The sequence below is a fragment of the Salvelinus namaycush genome, chromosome 24 (genome assembly GCF_016432855.1).
Source record: "Salvelinus namaycush isolate Seneca chromosome 24, SaNama_1.0, whole genome shotgun sequence".
Taxonomy (NCBI): domain Eukaryota; kingdom Metazoa; phylum Chordata; class Actinopteri; order Salmoniformes; family Salmonidae; genus Salvelinus; species Salvelinus namaycush.
In genome coordinates, this window is record NC_052330.1 from 36,260,733 (window position 1) to 36,277,525 (window position 16,793).

General features: G+C 45.6%; 1 protein-coding gene across 2 annotated transcripts in view; it reads left to right on the plus strand.

The window, feature by feature from the left end:
- The window catches only part of jdp2b (Jun dimerization protein 2b), a 32,092-nt gene extending 25,494 nt beyond the window's left edge, over positions 1 to 6,598 (plus strand). For both annotated transcript variants that reach the window (XM_038962524.1, XM_038962522.1), the window contains exons 3-5: positions 3,073 to 3,300; positions 3,740 to 3,844; positions 5,209 to 6,598. In XM_038962524.1, the coding sequence (XP_038818452.1) occupies positions 3,082 to 3,300; positions 3,740 to 3,844; positions 5,209 to 5,412 (528 nt within the window). In that variant the 5' untranslated portion in view covers positions 3,073 to 3,081 and the 3' untranslated portion in view covers positions 5,413 to 6,598. The remainder of the gene's footprint in view (positions 1 to 3,072; positions 3,301 to 3,739; positions 3,845 to 5,208) is intronic.
- Positions 6,599 to 16,793: the final 10,195 nt, after the last annotated feature.

A 16,793-nucleotide genomic window follows, 5' to 3' on the forward strand; every position in this document is an offset into this window, starting at 1 on the left:
CCGATACCGATGTTGCCATTTTTGGCTAATATCTGCCGATTCTGATATGTTCACCGATTATATTGTGCATCCCTAAAATACAATATTTCTAGCAATGGTAATATGACCAACAGCTAAAAACAGGAGGGAGATGTCTTTAGGCCTGGCTAGGTGTTTAGCCCTGCTGTAGGCCTGGCTAGGTGTTTAGCCCTGCTGTAGGCCTGGCTAGGTGTTTAGCCCTGCTGTAGGCCTGGCTAGGTGTTTAGCCCTGCTGTACGCCTGGCTAGGTGTTTAGGCTTGCCCAGTCGTTTCAGCAATCAGTGATAATGGATGGTATGAGATAAGGAAAGGAAACTAACTAATAAAATATTTATTCATTCATAATCTCCTGAGAGGAGGAATCAGAGAACGGGTAATCGGTAAACTGTGCCAACTTGGTCTCGGACCATTTTTCCGACAGTAACTCCCTTACTCAGTCCAAACACAAAACGCTGTGAGACCAGCTTTTGGCTGGGTGGAGTCACCTAGAATAGGGCTTACATGACTGTTTTTTTTTTTTGTAACCTCTTCTCCCGCTGCCTTTCTTTCTTTCTGGCTTTTGTAATAAACGGTGGCGATTATTTTCCTAAGAAAGGAACCCAGCCTAGCAGTGTAGTCAGTCAGGAACATGGGGTGTGTCCCAGCTGGCACCGTATTCTCTATAGTCCACTACTCTTGACTACTGTCCCTGTCCCTACTATATATGGAATAGGGTGCCCGTTGGGACACATCAACACTCAGTCAGTTGGTCAGCCCCACCGGCAGCTGTCCTGTCCTGCTCACCTCACAATCAGTGGTTGAGTTGAGAGGTCGGGGAAATCCCGCTCATCCTCTCATGAAGCGGTGTGCAGCTCCGGGGCTCCACGTCCTTTCCAACCGCTCTGCTAAAAACCGTTCAGCGCTCACAGGAAGAAAAAATGCTGCTCCAAGAATTGAAACCAAACCATATGATTTTTTTATTTTTTTTATTTTTATTTTTTTACAAACAACAGGAAAAGGTGACTAAGGAGCACTCATTATTTCAAATAGGCTACATGTCATATTAAACAGCATATAAACACTCTAAATAGGTCAGATAGACAGAAGGAATTTATTATTTCATGGCTATAACAAAGAAATGCATTTGGGAGTGCGACACACTAGGTTGGTAGGGACATAAAGCGCTCAGCATTTAAACAACATTTTGTTGTATTAAGTCATTATAGTCTATAAATTGTACATGTAGACTGTGATTTACTTAGAATTAAATACAAAATTAAACTAAAAATGCCTTATTAGGCTCCATCTACAGTGCCTTTTGAATTCCTTTTTAGAAACATGAGTTCGGCCTGTGGCTTCAGGCTCAGGCGACGGCATCTGGAGAGCAGGCCAGCAGTGGAGAAAACCCTCTCAGCATATTAAAAACTTTTTGTAGGTAGGCCTAATGGATTGTAGGTAAAATAACCCTATCAAAACAGAAAGCTCCAGGATTGAGGTAATATATCAGACCTATTGGGCCAGAATCAATGATGGCCTATTGTATAGATAATACAATGAAAATGAACTAAACTTTTAAGATATCAGATTTTTGTTGTTGTTTATAAATACTTTGCTACATTGACACACATAGCTAGCTAGCCACCTTTCTGTTAGCACGTACATGTAGTAAGTACAGCATCGTGCTGCTTTCAGGATGTGTCTGTTAAGATTCCACAATGCCTCTTTAGTTGTGGACACTACATCCCAGCACTCCCTCTCTTGCTCTTGGTCCTCTTCATCACATACTCTGACACATACTCTGCTCATAATACACGTCATGGCTGAAAGAACGCACTTCATCACCAGATAAAGTTGTTGTCCTGTGCCGTCCCTCTCCTCCTCAACCTCCAATCCGATCTGTTGCACTGTTCCATGAGCAACATTTCTGTTTGGCCATCAGGAGTTTTCCACAGCACAGGTTTGGTTCTAACAGTCATTACAGAAATATATTCATTCTGCTGTCACTTCCTCTAGGCCTGGTCTGTACAGGCTCTGTTTCTCTCTCTCTCTCCCCCTCTCTCTCTCTCTCTCTCTCTCTCTCTTCCCCCCTCTCTCTCTCTCTCTCTCTCTCTCTCTCTCTCTCTCTCTCTCTCTCTCTGTCTCTCTACCTCTCTCTCTACCTCTCTCTCTTTGTCTCTCTCTCTCTCTACCTCTCTCTCTCTCTCTCTCTTTGTCTCTCTCTCTCTCTCTCTCTCTCCTTGTCTCTCTCTCTCTCTCTCTCTCTCTCTCTCTCCTTGTCTCTCTCTCTCTCTCTCTCTCTCTCTCTCTCTCTCTCTCTCCTTGTCTCTCCTTGTCTCTCTCTCTCTCTCTCTCTCTCTCTCTCTCTCTCTCTCTTTGTCTCTCTCTCTCTCTCTCTCTCTCTCTCTCTCTCTCTCTCTCTCTCTCTCTCTCTCTCTCTCTCTCTCTCTCTCTCTCTCTCTCTCTCTCTCTCTCTCTCTCTCTCTCTCTCTCTCTCTTCTCTCTCTCTCTCTCTCTCTCTCTCTCTCTCTCTCTCTCTCTCTCTCTCTCTCTCTCTTTGTCTCTCTCTCTCTCTCTCTCTCTCTCTCTCTTTGTCTCTCTCTCTTCTCTCTCTCTCTCTCTCTTTGTCTCTGTCTTCTCTCTCTCTCTCTCTCTCTCTCTCTCTCTCTCTCTCTCTCTCTCTCTCTCTCTTCCTTTCATTTTTCTTTGATTGACCACAGGACTTCTCAGTGCAAACTCTTGAAAATTGCCCGCAATCATTAAAAGAAAAAAATATACGGTGTGTATGCAATGCATGATGAATCATAGCCACAGCCTGAACATGGAGCCAACTTACAAATGTAGATGAACATTCCAGAGTAGAATTCAGCAAAATCCAGTCTGTCAATTCTGTTAAAGCTGCCTGTCGAGGATATGAGGAAATAGCTTTAAAACTGTGAGGGGAAAGGAGACGGACACAGGGACATGAATAAGGCACGTAAGAAGACCCTATAGCAATGGACAATGAAGTAGCTGGACCTGACAATCAATGACCTTCCATCTCTTCCTCTCTCCCCCTCTTCCTCTCTCCCTCCATAGCTGTGGTGTATGGTGGCTGGGTCTGACATGATGCCCGGCCAGATCCTTGACCCCTCCCTGACGGCCGGCTCCTTGCCCAGCCTGGGCCCACTGGCGGGCATCTCTGCCACTACACTCACCGGTCAGCTCAAACTTGCACAGGACTTCAGGAACCTGGGCGCCATGTTGTCACCGCTGCATTTCCTTGGACGGCTGGGGAAGAGGCCGCTCACTGCTATCAAGGGAGAGGTGAGGAGGGAGGGGTAGATTGATGGGGAGGGAGATGAAGGAGGAAGAAGAGCTTGAGGAGGAATGGAGGTGGATGTTAGTCATTTTGAGGCCATGTTCTGTTTTTTTATGTATGGTGGTCTGTTGAAAACTGGACCAGCCTACTAAGTTTTAGCTCCACCAAGTGGGCAATTTCAGAAGTAGTTTAGATGTTACACAACGTAACCATTTTCAATCTGGGTTCTCTTCAACTCTTCACTTTTGCCTCCAAGATGGCAAGCATATGTATCAAACTGAGCCACAGTTATCTGAAGTTCACAATAAAACAGAAAGTATGAAAAAGCAGGAGTAAAACATACAGGAAAGATAGAGCCCATGGTTGTCATCACGATGTTTTAATAATATACAGGCCTTGGAAAAGGTCCCCATTAGCTAATCACAACACCTCTTCTCCCTGCAGATGGACGAGGACGATGAGCGGAGGAGACGGAGGAGAGATAAGAACAAAGTGGCAGCAGCACGGTGTCGGAACAGGAAGAAGGAGAGAACGGACTTCCTCCAAAGGGTCAGTCGCGTGTTCTTTTTCACAATGGCAGCAGAGTAATTTATTTATACCTGGGATGTTCTTTGTGAATTGGCTGTAGAAGATGGACTAGATAGTATGAAGACATTATGTCTGCTCTGTAAAGTAGCTATATAGTGTTTATGAAGACATTATGTCTGCTCTGTAAAGCAGCTATATAGTGTTTATGAAGACATTATGACTGCTCTGTAAAGCAGCTATATAGTGTTTATGAAGACATTATGACTGCTCTGTAAAGCAGCTATATAGTGTTTATGTAGACATTATGAATGCTCTGTAAAGCAGCTATATAGTGTTTATGAAGACATTATGAATGCTCTGTAAAGCAGCTATATAGTGTTTATGAAGACATTATGTCTGCTCTGTAAAGCAGCTATATAGTGTTTATGAAGACATTATGACTGCTCTGTAAAGCAGCTATATAGTGTTTATGAAGACATTATGACTGCTCTGTAAAGCAGCTATATAGTGTTTATGTAGACATTATGAATGCTCTGTAAAGCAGCTATATAGTGTTTATGAAGACATTATGAATGCTCTGTAAAGCAGCTATATAGTGTTTATGAAGACATTATGTCTGCTCTGTAAAGCAGCTATATAGTGTTTATGAAGACATTATGACTGCTCTGTAAAGCAGCTATATAGTGTTTATGAAGACATTATGACTGCTCTGTAAAGCAGCTATATAGTGTTTATGAAGACATTATGACTGCTCTGTAAAGCAGCTATATAGTGTTTATGAAGGCATTATGACTGCTCTGTAAAGCAGCTATATAATGTTTAGGAAGACATTATGACTGCTCTGTAAAGCAGCTATATAGTGTTTATGAAGACATTATGACTGCTCTGTAAAGCAGCTATATAGTGTTTATGAAGACATTATGACTGCTCTGTAAAGCAGCTATATAGTGTTTATGAAGACATTATGACTGCTCTGTAAAGCAGCTATATAGTGTTTATGAAGACATTATGACTGCTCTGTAAAGCAGCTATATAGTGTTTATGAAGACATTATGACTGCTCTGTAAAGCAGCTATATAGTGTTTATGAAGACATTATGACTGCTCTGTAAAGCAGCTATATAGTGTTTATGAAGACATTATGACTGCTCTGTAAAGCAGCTATATAGTGTTTATGAAGACATTATGACTGCTCTGTAAAGCAGCTATATAGTGTTTATGAAGACATTATGACTGCTCTGTAAAGCATTTATGTTCTAGTTTGTTTAAAGTGGGACCTCAAGTGGTTATTGTAAAAAGAGAAAGTCTTCTTGACTTGCCTGGCTAAATAAAGGTTAAATAAATGGCTTAACAGTATACCCCCTCCCCTATCTGTCCTCCCTGTAGGAGTCGGAGCGTCTGGAGGTGGTGAACTCTGACCTGAAGTCCCAGATTGAGGAGTTGAGGATGGAGAGACAGCAGCTAATGGTGATGCTCAACCTCCACCGCCCCACCTGCATCGTCCGCACCGACAGCGTCAAGACCCCCGAGAGCGAGGCCAACCCCCTGCTAGAACACCTGGCTGCCGAAAAGCTGACCGCCTCCAAATGAAACCACAAGGGGAAACAAGAAACCGAAGGTCGACAAAGATAGATCCGCCAAAAAAACAGCTGTCGTCATCATCGTGAATGGTGGCCATTTTGGAAAAAAATTCAAAAATCAACTGCCGTTTTTGTTGTTGAAGCACATACAGTATGTACTGTCTTGACCTCAAAGCTGGAGACTTGTTGAGACTCTTGTCTGTCTTTGCCCGAAGACCTGTTTGTTTTTAAAGGTTCCGTTGCCTCGGTAACACCGTGGTAATGTTACCTGAGTGGGCTCTGAGGGACGTACTGCCTTTACGCCCAGCCCAGTTCTCTCTGCATCATCATAAGTGCTGTTTGTTCTGAAACCCAGTCAGTGCCTCAAGTTTAACTTACTGCACACAACCATCACTTACAATAAAGGACAAAATAGAAGAAGGTATAAAGTGGAAACTATAATGTTGAAGAAGGAAACACTAAGGTCAATCATTTTAATGCTTCTGTTACTGGCACTTATCAGCACTGAGACAAACAAAGGGGCTGTTTTTTTAATATTCTAAACCTGTATAACGGTAGAGACACACAGGTGTAGCCAGCCAGCGTGCTGCGGGTCGCCAGTGTACTGTATACCACGTTTAAATATACAGCCGTAGTAATATTCTAGGATATTACTGCATTCAGTGTATACTAAAGTTAGAACATAGTTGTTTTGTATTTTATATTACAATGCAGATTTTCTTTTTAAATTTAAAAAAAATGTAACCTTTTTTAAATTTTTATATCCTCTGCCTTGACGATGGCAGTATCCGGTTGATCCGATTTGTGGTGACGCTGGCGTCATAAATAAAAGCACATATAAAACTATATGAAATAATGTTTACACTCCTGTTTATAAAAAAAGGCATTGTTACGTCAATGTCTGTCTTGCAATGTGCTTATTTTATACCGCTTTATATATATATATATATATATATATATATATATATATATATAAATGACATGTATTATTGTGAAATGTTCTGTATTCTAATCACTTGATGTGATTTAGCATTTTTACATCTGTCAGTCTGTCCAGTTCTATTTTTCTATATGAATTTTGCGCTGTTTAGCAGCTGTGAAAAGAAGAATTGTTCAGTTAACAGCTGAGCAATATCTCTCAATGACTTATGTATGACTTTCTTACCCCCATATATAAATTATATTTGTCAAACTACGCTACGACTTCTATTTCTTGATCTATTTGCATGACGGGTACTACTATCACAGTATCTGCAGCGTGGTTGTGTCAGACCATTTACGATGACACGCCCCTCTCTATTGTCATTGGTTGCGCTAGTTGCGTAGTTTGTCTGATTTCAAGCATTCATGACATCACCCTGAAGAAGGCACAGTGATGCTGGGGTCTCAGCCTTAGTCATCAGCCTGGCTCTCAGCCTTAGTCATCAGCCTGGATCTCAGCCTTAGTCATCAGCCTGGCTCTCAGCCTTAGTCATCAGCCTGGATCTCAACCTTAGTCATTAGCCTGGCTCTCAGCCTTAGTCATCGGCCTGGCTCTCAGCCTTAGTCATCAGCCTGGATCTCAGCCTTAGTCATCAGCCTGGATCTCAACCTTAGTCATCAGCCTGGATCTCAACCTTAGTCATCAGCCTGGCTCTCAGCCCTAGTCATCAGCCTGACTCCTAGCTCTTCCTCCTGGGCCTCACTGGCACTCAGCCTGCCTCCAAGAGCAACCACCTCCAGAGACGGAGCTAAAGTTTCCCATGTGAGATAACAGACAGTTCGAATCATAACTGGCACAGGATGTGCCCCAGATGGCATCCTATTCACCACATGGTGTCTGACCTGGGGTAGCCTGGGGACCACCAGGTTGTCTAAGGAGCGATGCACCGGCCCAGGTCGGAAACGGAGCACCACATGGTGTCTGACCTGGGGTAGCCTGGGGACCACCAGGTCGTCTAAGGAGCGATGCACCGGCCCAGGTTGGAAACGGAGCACCACATGGTGTCTGACCTGGGGTAGCCTGGGGACCACCAGGTCGTCTAAGGAGCGATGCACCGGCCCAGGTTGGAAACGGAGCACCACATGGTGTCTGACCTGGGGTAGCCTGGGGACCACCAGGTCGTCTAAGGAGCGATGCACCGGCCCAGGTTGGAAACGGAGCACCACATGGTGTCTGACCTGGGGTAGCCTGGGGACCACCAGGTCGTCTAAGGAGCGATGCACCGGCCCAGGTTGGAAACGGAGCACCACATGGTGTCTGACCTGGGGTAGCCTGGGGACCACCAGGTCGTCTAAGGAGCGATGCACCGGCCCAGGTTGGAAACGGAGCACCACATGGTGTCTGACCCGGGGTAGCCTGGGGACCACCAGGTCGTCTAAGGAGCGATGCACCGGCCCAGGTTGGAAACGGAGCACCACATGGTGTCTGACCCGGGGTAGCCTGGGGACCACCAGGTCGTCTAAGGAGCGATGCACCGGCCCAGGTTGGAAACGGAGCACCACATGGTGTCTGACCTGGGGTAGCCTGGGGACCACCAGGTCGTCTAAGGAGCGATGCACCGGCCCAGGTTGGAAACGGAGCACCACATGGTGTCTGACCTGGGGTAGCCTGGGGACCACCAGGTCGTCTAAGGAGGGGTGCACCGGCCCAGGTTGGAAACGGAGCAGGCCAAAGCCACCGTGCCGCTCAGTAGTGGGATTGCGCCCGTGAATAGACGCTGTAGTGCAGCCTGAGAAATACAGCGAGTCATAGGTCACTGGTCTAAAGTAGTGCACTATATATAGGGAATAGGGTGCCGTTTGGGACTACAGTCTCTACCTCTACGGTGCTGAAGGGGTGTGTGACCCTGTAGGATGTAAAGCATTTTGAGACATAATGAAAAGCTCTACTTAAAGAAACACTATTACTTTATTATGACAAAATGTACAATGTTACATTAAAACAGAATGATAAAGTCCTTCAAGTTGGTGGATTTGATACAACTAGGCCTGTTCAAGCAGATGTTAGGGTGCCTTTTTACTGAAGAATGGCTTGGTTTCATATATTCAGCCCTTTATAGACTCCTCCAAACAGGATTTCTTGAAAACCTGGGAATTTTTGGCAAAGTTAACGTAATTTTTCCAACCCTATGTGGAACATTACGTAATGTTTACAGGAAGAAGGGGACATGTTCAGATAAAACATGGAACTATCAGCAATTAGATTCTCAGCTAGTAGCGCTCTGTAGTAAGAGAATGTGTACACATTTGGTTCAATTGAGTGTATGTCCTGTCCTTATATGCTTGATCCCAGATGGATGATTCACTGCTGGGTAGGTAATTCTTTCCAATTTATCTGAATATTGCCTGAAGTGCAAACATAACATGAGTTGAGCAAGGACACTACAGTTGAAAACATTTACACTGAAAACGTGTTTATCATGTAAAAGTAAACTAAACTCCTGGATTTAGTGTGAACCTGTGGGCAGGTTTGGTCAGAAATCCAACATGGTAGCTATTAAAAGTCTGTCTGGCTAGGGTTATAGATCTCTGTGGTATATTTATATATCCACGACATATTTATTGACTTTTCAAGTAGGAATACAATTCAAATATTCATGAAATAAATCACAAGTGCCGTATTCGAAATTGTTGCAAACAATTTTATAATCACAGGACGGCGCTACACACCACACTGGGAGTCATGTGACGAATTGTGTGACGTCACGAATTTAACTTGAAATGCCCTAAAAATCGTCTCTTCTCTCGCCGGGTGCAGTGGCGTGCGCCTGTAATCCAAGTTGCTGGGAGGCTTAGGCTGGCGGATCGTTTGAGTTCAGGAGTTCTGAGCTCCAGTGGACTATGCCGATCGGGTGTCCGCACTAAGTTCGGTATCGATATGGTGCTCCTAGGGGAGCCCGGGACCACCAGGTCGTCTAAGGAGGGGTGCACCGGCCCAGGTCGGAAACGGAGCAGGCCAAAGCCCCCGTGCCGCTCAGTAGTGGGATCGCGCCTGTGAATAGACGCTGTAGTGCAGCCTGAGCAATACAGCGGGACCCAGTCTTTTTGAGCTGTTAAACGGGGGGGCAAAATATTTATTATTTCTTCGAGTTTGAACGTGTGTTGTGTCAAGGAAATGGAGCTGTCCATAAAACGTGTGTGAAACGCTCCGTTTCGTTTCAGACCTGGTGCACCCCTCCTTAGACGACAATGTCTCTAGTATACTTTCATTGTTTTCTGTTTTTCAGCTCATTAAACTATTGAAATAAACGTTCTTAAACTACTGAAATAACGTTTTTTTATGGAAAGACTACCGCATCTATATTGCCTCCTACTGGAATTAAGGTTTAATAATCAGAATTACTTAGAATTACTTAAAATGTCCAAAAGGGGCCGCTATTTGACCGTCGACCTGGTAAAGACTTCTATTTGTGGGTTTGGTGGATGACCGTCTATCTCCCTCAAACTCAACTCTGGACCTGGGACACCAGGTGGGTGCAATTAATTAAATAATTATCTCCTTGATTAATCTTTCCACATTTGTGTACTCTGTACAAATACATTCAACATCATCATAGTCTACTATTCGAATTGTCATAACTTCCATAAGAGTTGGGCTTATAGCTCAATAGACATTTAATGACTTGCCTAGTTAAATAAATGTTAAATGAATTAAAAAATCATGTATTTGTATCGAAGAAATATATCACAGCATTATTATAACTGCTTTACATTGTATGGAGGATAAACTCACCTCAACAAACACCAATTACTGTTTTCACTTATGTTGAAGCTAGAGTAAAACTCATCCATAGGCCAAGAAAGGCTCAATATGCCTTAGTTAACCCTTTAGTTCCACCTCCCACACATGCGGTGACCTCACCTGGTTTAAATGATGAGTCTAGAGACAATATCTCTCTTATCGTCACTCAGTGCATAGGTTTACCTCTGATGTATTCACATCCTACCATACCTTTGTCTGTATGTTATGCCTTGAATCTATTCTACCGTGCCCAGAAACCTGCTCCTTTTACTCTCTGTTCCGAACGTACTAGATGACCAGTTCTTATAGCCTTTAGCCGTACCCTTATCCTACTCCTCCTGTGTTAATCTTTTCTCACCATCTTAAATAAGCATGCCCCAATCAAAAAATGTAGAACCAGGAACAGATATATAGCCCTTGGTTCACTCCAGACCTGACTGCCTTGACCAGCACAAAAACATCCTGTGGGGTACTGCATTAGCATCGAATAGCCCCGCGATATGCAACTTTTCAGGGAAGTTAGGAACAAATATACACAGGCAGTTAGGAAAGCAAAGGCTAGCTTTTACAAACAGAAATTTGCATCCTGTAGCACAAACTCCAAAAAGTTCTGGGACACTGTAAAGTCCATGGAGAAGAAGAGCACCTCCTCCTGCCTACTGCACTGAGGCAAGGAAACACTGTCACCACCGATAAATCCGCGAAAACTTCTGATAAACTGAGACACCGTAAGTTCAGCCAGTCAGCCAAAAACGAGACAAGGTAGCCTAACCCTCAAGGCATCAGCATGCTTCAGTTAACCCTTGTGATGATAGCTAGCTAATAGCTGGTAGTCAGCTTGGTAACTAAATCATCTTGGTCTAGCTGGTAACTGCCAATGATGTATTATTGTTGTGTACCGTAAGGCCTAAATATTAGGTCTGTGTTTTCATCTCTCTCTCTCTCTCTCTCTCTCTCTCTCTCTCTCTCTCTCTCTCTCTCTCTCTCTCTCTCTCTCTCTCTCTCTCTCTCTCTCTCTCTCTCTCTCTCTCTCTCTCTCTCTCTCTCTCTCTCTCTCTCTCTCTCTCTCTCTCTCTCTCTCTCTCTCTCTCTCTCTCTCTCTCTCTCTCTCTCTCTCTCTCTCTCTCTCTCTCTCTCTCTCTCTCTCTCTCTCTCTCTCTCTCTCTCTCTCTCTCTCTCTCTCTCACACTGGTGGACTGTCAGCTCTCAGACCTTTGTAAGGGGGACGACACTGTAGACATGCCACCTGTGCACCAGGCAGTCAGTAGAAGCTGTCCCCACAGTGTCAAGGACAGAGGGGCTGGAGAGACTGGACAACGTGCTGCTGAGGAACAATCACACCGTCACTCTCACAGCCCAGGTGAACTTCAATGTGCTGGAAGTACTGCTCTAGAAATGGTTGGCTTTGTTACAGGAAAGACAGGAGGCTATGACGTGGTTTGTTTTGTGTTGCCCTAGAATACAAGGGAAAGCAGTTATGCATCATAGGGGACTGAAGTTGTGCCAGGGTTGTGGTACTGCAGTGAGTGTGACTCACTGCAGACATAGGCACAAGTAAAGAGACTCCTAGTCTTCACCCAGTAGCTCAGATTGTCACTGGTCATTTAGCCTCCCCTGCATGCTTTTAATTTGTTCCCATTCTGACTCTTCCTGTATTAGTCTTCAGGCCTAGTGGACTGTATGTACAGAAGAAAGTTGTAAAAGCCAATTATTGTACATATATATATATACCTTATTTTTTTCATATTTTGTCATTCCCGATTTTGAATTAGACAATGTATTCCCCTCACAGTTCTTGATTTATTAATATGATATCAGTTGTGTATGTCTTTCCTTATAAATGTCACTTGTAATGTTTTGATGCAGATACACTGAGTGTATAGAACATTAGGAACACCTGAACATTCCATGACATAGACTGACCAGTGTAGTATCTGGGATCTCCATCTGTTTATATTAGTTACTATGCTGTTACTAAGCGGTGATGTATTACGACAGTGTTACGTTACTACACCTAATAGGAAATGCACATGCGCACTAGTGTGCCCGGGAACTGTAGAGCACGAGAGGTTTTGACTAAACGAAATCTAACTGTACTCCCGTGTCCTGCCTGGTCATTTCTCCACAACACAAATATTACAACCAGGTGAAAGCTAAGATCCCTTATTGATGTCACTTGTTAAATCCACTTCAAATCAGTGTAGATGAAAAGGGAGGAGACGGGTTAAAGAAGGATTTTCAGGCCTTGAGACAATTGACAGATGGATTGTCTATGTGTGCTATTCAGAAGGTGAACGGGCAAGACAAAATATTTAAGTGCCTTTGAACGGGGTATGTTAGTAGGTGCCAGGCTCACCGGTTTGAGTGCGTCAAGAACTGCAACGTTGCTGGGTCCAACTTGACACAACTGTGGGAAGCATTGAAGTCAACATGGGCCAGCATCCATGTGGAACGCTATCGACACCTTGTAGAGTCCATGCCCCGACGATTTGAGGCTGTTCTGAGGACAAAAAGGAGGGCGGTGCAACTACAATATTAGGAAGGTGTTCTTAATGGTTTGGATACTCAGTGTATTTGTTTAATATACAATCCAGATAAGAAAATGTCTGATAATAGAACATGCTGATATGATTATAGAAAAATACCACCGTTCACTAAAACGGCTATAACTCATTCGCAGTAAAATCTGATTACAGATTTTCAATCTTTCCAAAATAAAAATGTGTTATACTCTTATCTTCATTAGGAAGTTGTGTAAATGACAGTTGTTTGGTTATAAAAAAAAAAGGTGTCAGAGATGAAACAATGGCAATATGGCGATTTACAGTTAGTTGGTGTTCTATTGTTATGCTGGTGAATGAGGACCCAAAAGCGACGTAATAGAAACAGAGTCTTTATTCCAGTATTAAACAAACAATGATTCTCCTGGATATTATCAAAGGTAAATCCAAAACAGGAAACTGAAATCCTCTCGTCAGTAGAGAGGAACGACTGGAGACGCGACCACAGACTGCAGGTCGCTTCAGGAAGGCACAGGCCGTAGCTGACATAGACACCTGCTCACACGCAGCATCTGAAGAAGGCAAAAACACGACAGGGCGGAACAAGGACACAGAACAGCAAACATCAAACAAGAATCCGACAAGGACAGAAGCGGAAAACAGAGGAAGAAATAGGGACTCTAATCAGAGGGCAAAATAGGGGACAGGTGTGAAAGAGTAAATGAGGTCGTTAGGAGAATGAGAAACAGCTGGGAGCAGGAACGGAACGATAGAGAGAGAGAGCGAGAGAGGGAGAGAGGGAGGGGAAGAGAGAGAGATAGAAAGAGGGAAAGAACCTAATAAGACCAGCAGAGGGAAGCACAGGGACAAGACATGATGATCAAAGACAAAACATGACAGTACCCCCCCACTCACCGAGCGCCTCCTGGCGCACTCGAGGAGGAACCCTGGCGGCAACGAAGGAAATCATCAATCAACGAACGGTCCAGCACGTCCCGAGATGGAACCCAACTCCTCTCCTCAGGACCGTAACCCTCCCAATCCACTAAGTACTGGTGACCACGTCCCCGAGAACGCATGTCCATGATCCTCCGTACCTTGTAAATAGGTGCGCCCTCGACAAGGACGGGGGGGGGGGGAGGGAAGACGAACGGGGGCGCGAAGAAAAGGCTTGACACAGGAGACATGGAAGACAGGGTGGACGCGACGAAGATGTCGCGGAAGAAGCAGTCGCACAGCGACAGGATTGACGACCTGAGAGACACGGAACGGACCAATGAACCGCGGAGTCAACTTGCGAGAAGCTGTCGTAAGGGGAAGGTTACGAGTGGAAAGCCACACTCTCTGACCGCGACAATACCTAGGACTCTTAATCCTACGTTTATTGGCGGCTCTCACAGTCTGCGCCCTGTAACGGCAAAGTGCAGACCTGACCCTCCTCCAGGTGCGCTCACAACGTTGGACAAAAGCCTGAGCGGAGGGAACGCTGGACTCGGCGAGCTGGGACGAGAACAGAGGAGGCTGGTACCCAAGACTACTCTGAAACGGAGATAGCCCGGTAGCAGACGAAGGAAGCGAGTTGTGAGCGTACTCAGCCCAGGGGAGCTGTTCTGCCCAAGACGCAGGGTTTCGAAACGAAAGGCTGCGTAATATGCGACCAATCGACTGATTGGCCCTTTCTGCTTGACCGTTAGACTGGGGATGAAACCCGGAAGAGAGACTGACGGAAGCACCAATCAAACGACAGAACTCCCTCCAAAACTGTGACGTGAATTGCGGGCCTCTGTCTGAAACGGCGTCTAACGGGAGGCCATGAATTCTGAACACATTCTCAATGATGATTTGTGCCGTCTCCTTAGCGGAAGGAAGCTTAGCGAGGGGAATGAAATGTGCCGCCTTAGAGAACCTATCGATAACCGTAAGAATCACTGTCTTCCCCGCAGACGAAGGCAGACCGGTAATAAAGTCTAAGGCGATGTGAGACCATGGTCGAGAAGGAATGGGAAGCGGTCTGAGACGACCGGCAGGAGGAGAGTTACCTGACTTAGTCTGCGCGCAGTCCGAACAAGCAGCCACGAAACGGCGCGTGTCCCGCTCCTGAGTAGGCCACCAAAACCGCTGGCGAATAGAAGCAAGCGTACCCCGAACGCCGGGGTGGCCAGCTAACTTGGCAGAATGAGCCCACTGAAGAACAGCCAGACGAGTAGAGACAGGAACGAACAGAAGGTTACTAGGACAAGCGCGCGGCGACGCAGTGTGAGTGAGTGCTTGCTTTACCTGTCTCTCAATTCCCCAGACAGTCAACCCGACAACACGCCCTTCAGGGAGAATCCCCTCGGGGTCGGTAGAAGCCACAGAAGAACTAAAGAGACGAGATAAGGCATCAGGCTTGGTGTTCTTATTTCCCGGGCGATAGGAAATCACGAACTCGAAACGAGCGAAAAACAACGCCCAACGAGCTTGACGTGCATTAAGTCGTTTGGCAGAACGGATGTACTCAAGGTTCTTATGGTCAGTCCAAACGACAAAAGGGACGGTCGCCCCCTCCAACCACTGTCGCCATTCGCCTATGGCTAAGCGGATGGCGAGCAGTTCGCGGTTACCCACATCATAGTTGCGTTCCGATGGCGACAGGCGATGAGAAAAGTAAGCGCAAGGATGGACCTTATCGTCAGAATGGAAGCGCTGGGACAGAATGGCTCCCACGCCCACCTCTGAAGCGTCAACCTCTACAATGAATTGTTTAGTGACGTCAGGAGTAACAAGGATAGGGGCGGATGTAAAACGCTTCTTGAGGAGATCAAAAGCTCCCTGGGCGGAACCGGACCACTTAAAGCAAGTCTTGACAGAAGTCAGAGCTGTGAGAGGGGCAGCCACTTGACCGAAATTACGAATGAAACGCCGATAGAAATTAGCGAAACCGAGAAAGCGCTGCAACTCGACACGTGACTTAGGAACGGGCCAATCGCTGACAGCCTGGACCTTAGCGGGATCCATCTGAATGCCTTCAGCGGAAATAACAGAACCGAGAAATGTGACAGAGGAGACATGAAAGGCGCACTTCTCAGCCTTCACGTAGAGACAATTCTCTAAAAGGCGCTGGAGTACACGTCGAACGTGCTGAACATGAATCTCGAGTGACGGTGAAAAAATCAGGATATCGTCAAGGTAAACGAAAACAAAGATGTTCAGCATGTCTCTCAGTACATCATTAACTAATGCCTGAAAGACAGCTGGAGCATTAGCGAGACCGAACGGCAGAACCCGGTATTCAAAATGCCCTAACGGAGTGTTAAACGCCGTTTTCCACTCGTCCCCCTCTCTGATGCGTACGAGATGGTAAGCGTTACGAAGGTCCAACTTAGTAAAGCACCTGGCTCCCTGCAGAATCTCGAAGGCTGACGACATAAGGGGAAGCGGATAACGATTCTTAACCGTTATGTCATTCAGCCCTCGATAATCCACGCAGGGGCGCAGAGTACCGTCCTTCTTCTTAACAAAGAAAAACCCCGCTCCGGCGGGAGAGGAAGAAGGCACCACGGTACCGGCGTCGAGAGAAACAGACAGATAATCCTCGAGAGCCTTACGTTCGGGAGCCGACAGAGAGTATAGTCTACCCCGAGGGGGAGTGGTCCCCGGAAGGAGATCAATACAACAATCATACGACCGGTGAGGAGGAAGAGAGTTGGCTCTGGACCGACTGAAGACCGTGCGTAGATCATGATATTCCTCCGGCACTCCTGTCAAATCACCAGGTTCCTCCTGAGTAGAGGGGACAGAAGAAACAGGAGGGATAGCAGACATTAAACACTTCACATGACAAGAAACGTTCCAGGATAGGATAGAATTACTAGACCAATTAATAGAAGGATTATGACATACTAGCCAGGGATGACCCAAAACAACAGGTGTAAAAGGTGAACGAAAAATCAAAAAGGAAATGGTCTCACTGTGGTTACCAGATACTGTGAGGGTTAAAGGTAGTGTCTCACATCTGATACTGGGGAGAAGACTACCATCTAAGGCGAACATGGGCGTGGGCTTCCCTAACTGTCTGAGAGGAATGTCATGTTTCCGAGCCCATGCTTCGTCCATAAAACAACCCTCAGCCCCAGAGTCTATCAAAGCACTGCAGGAAGCAGCCGAACCGGTCCAGCGTAGATGGAC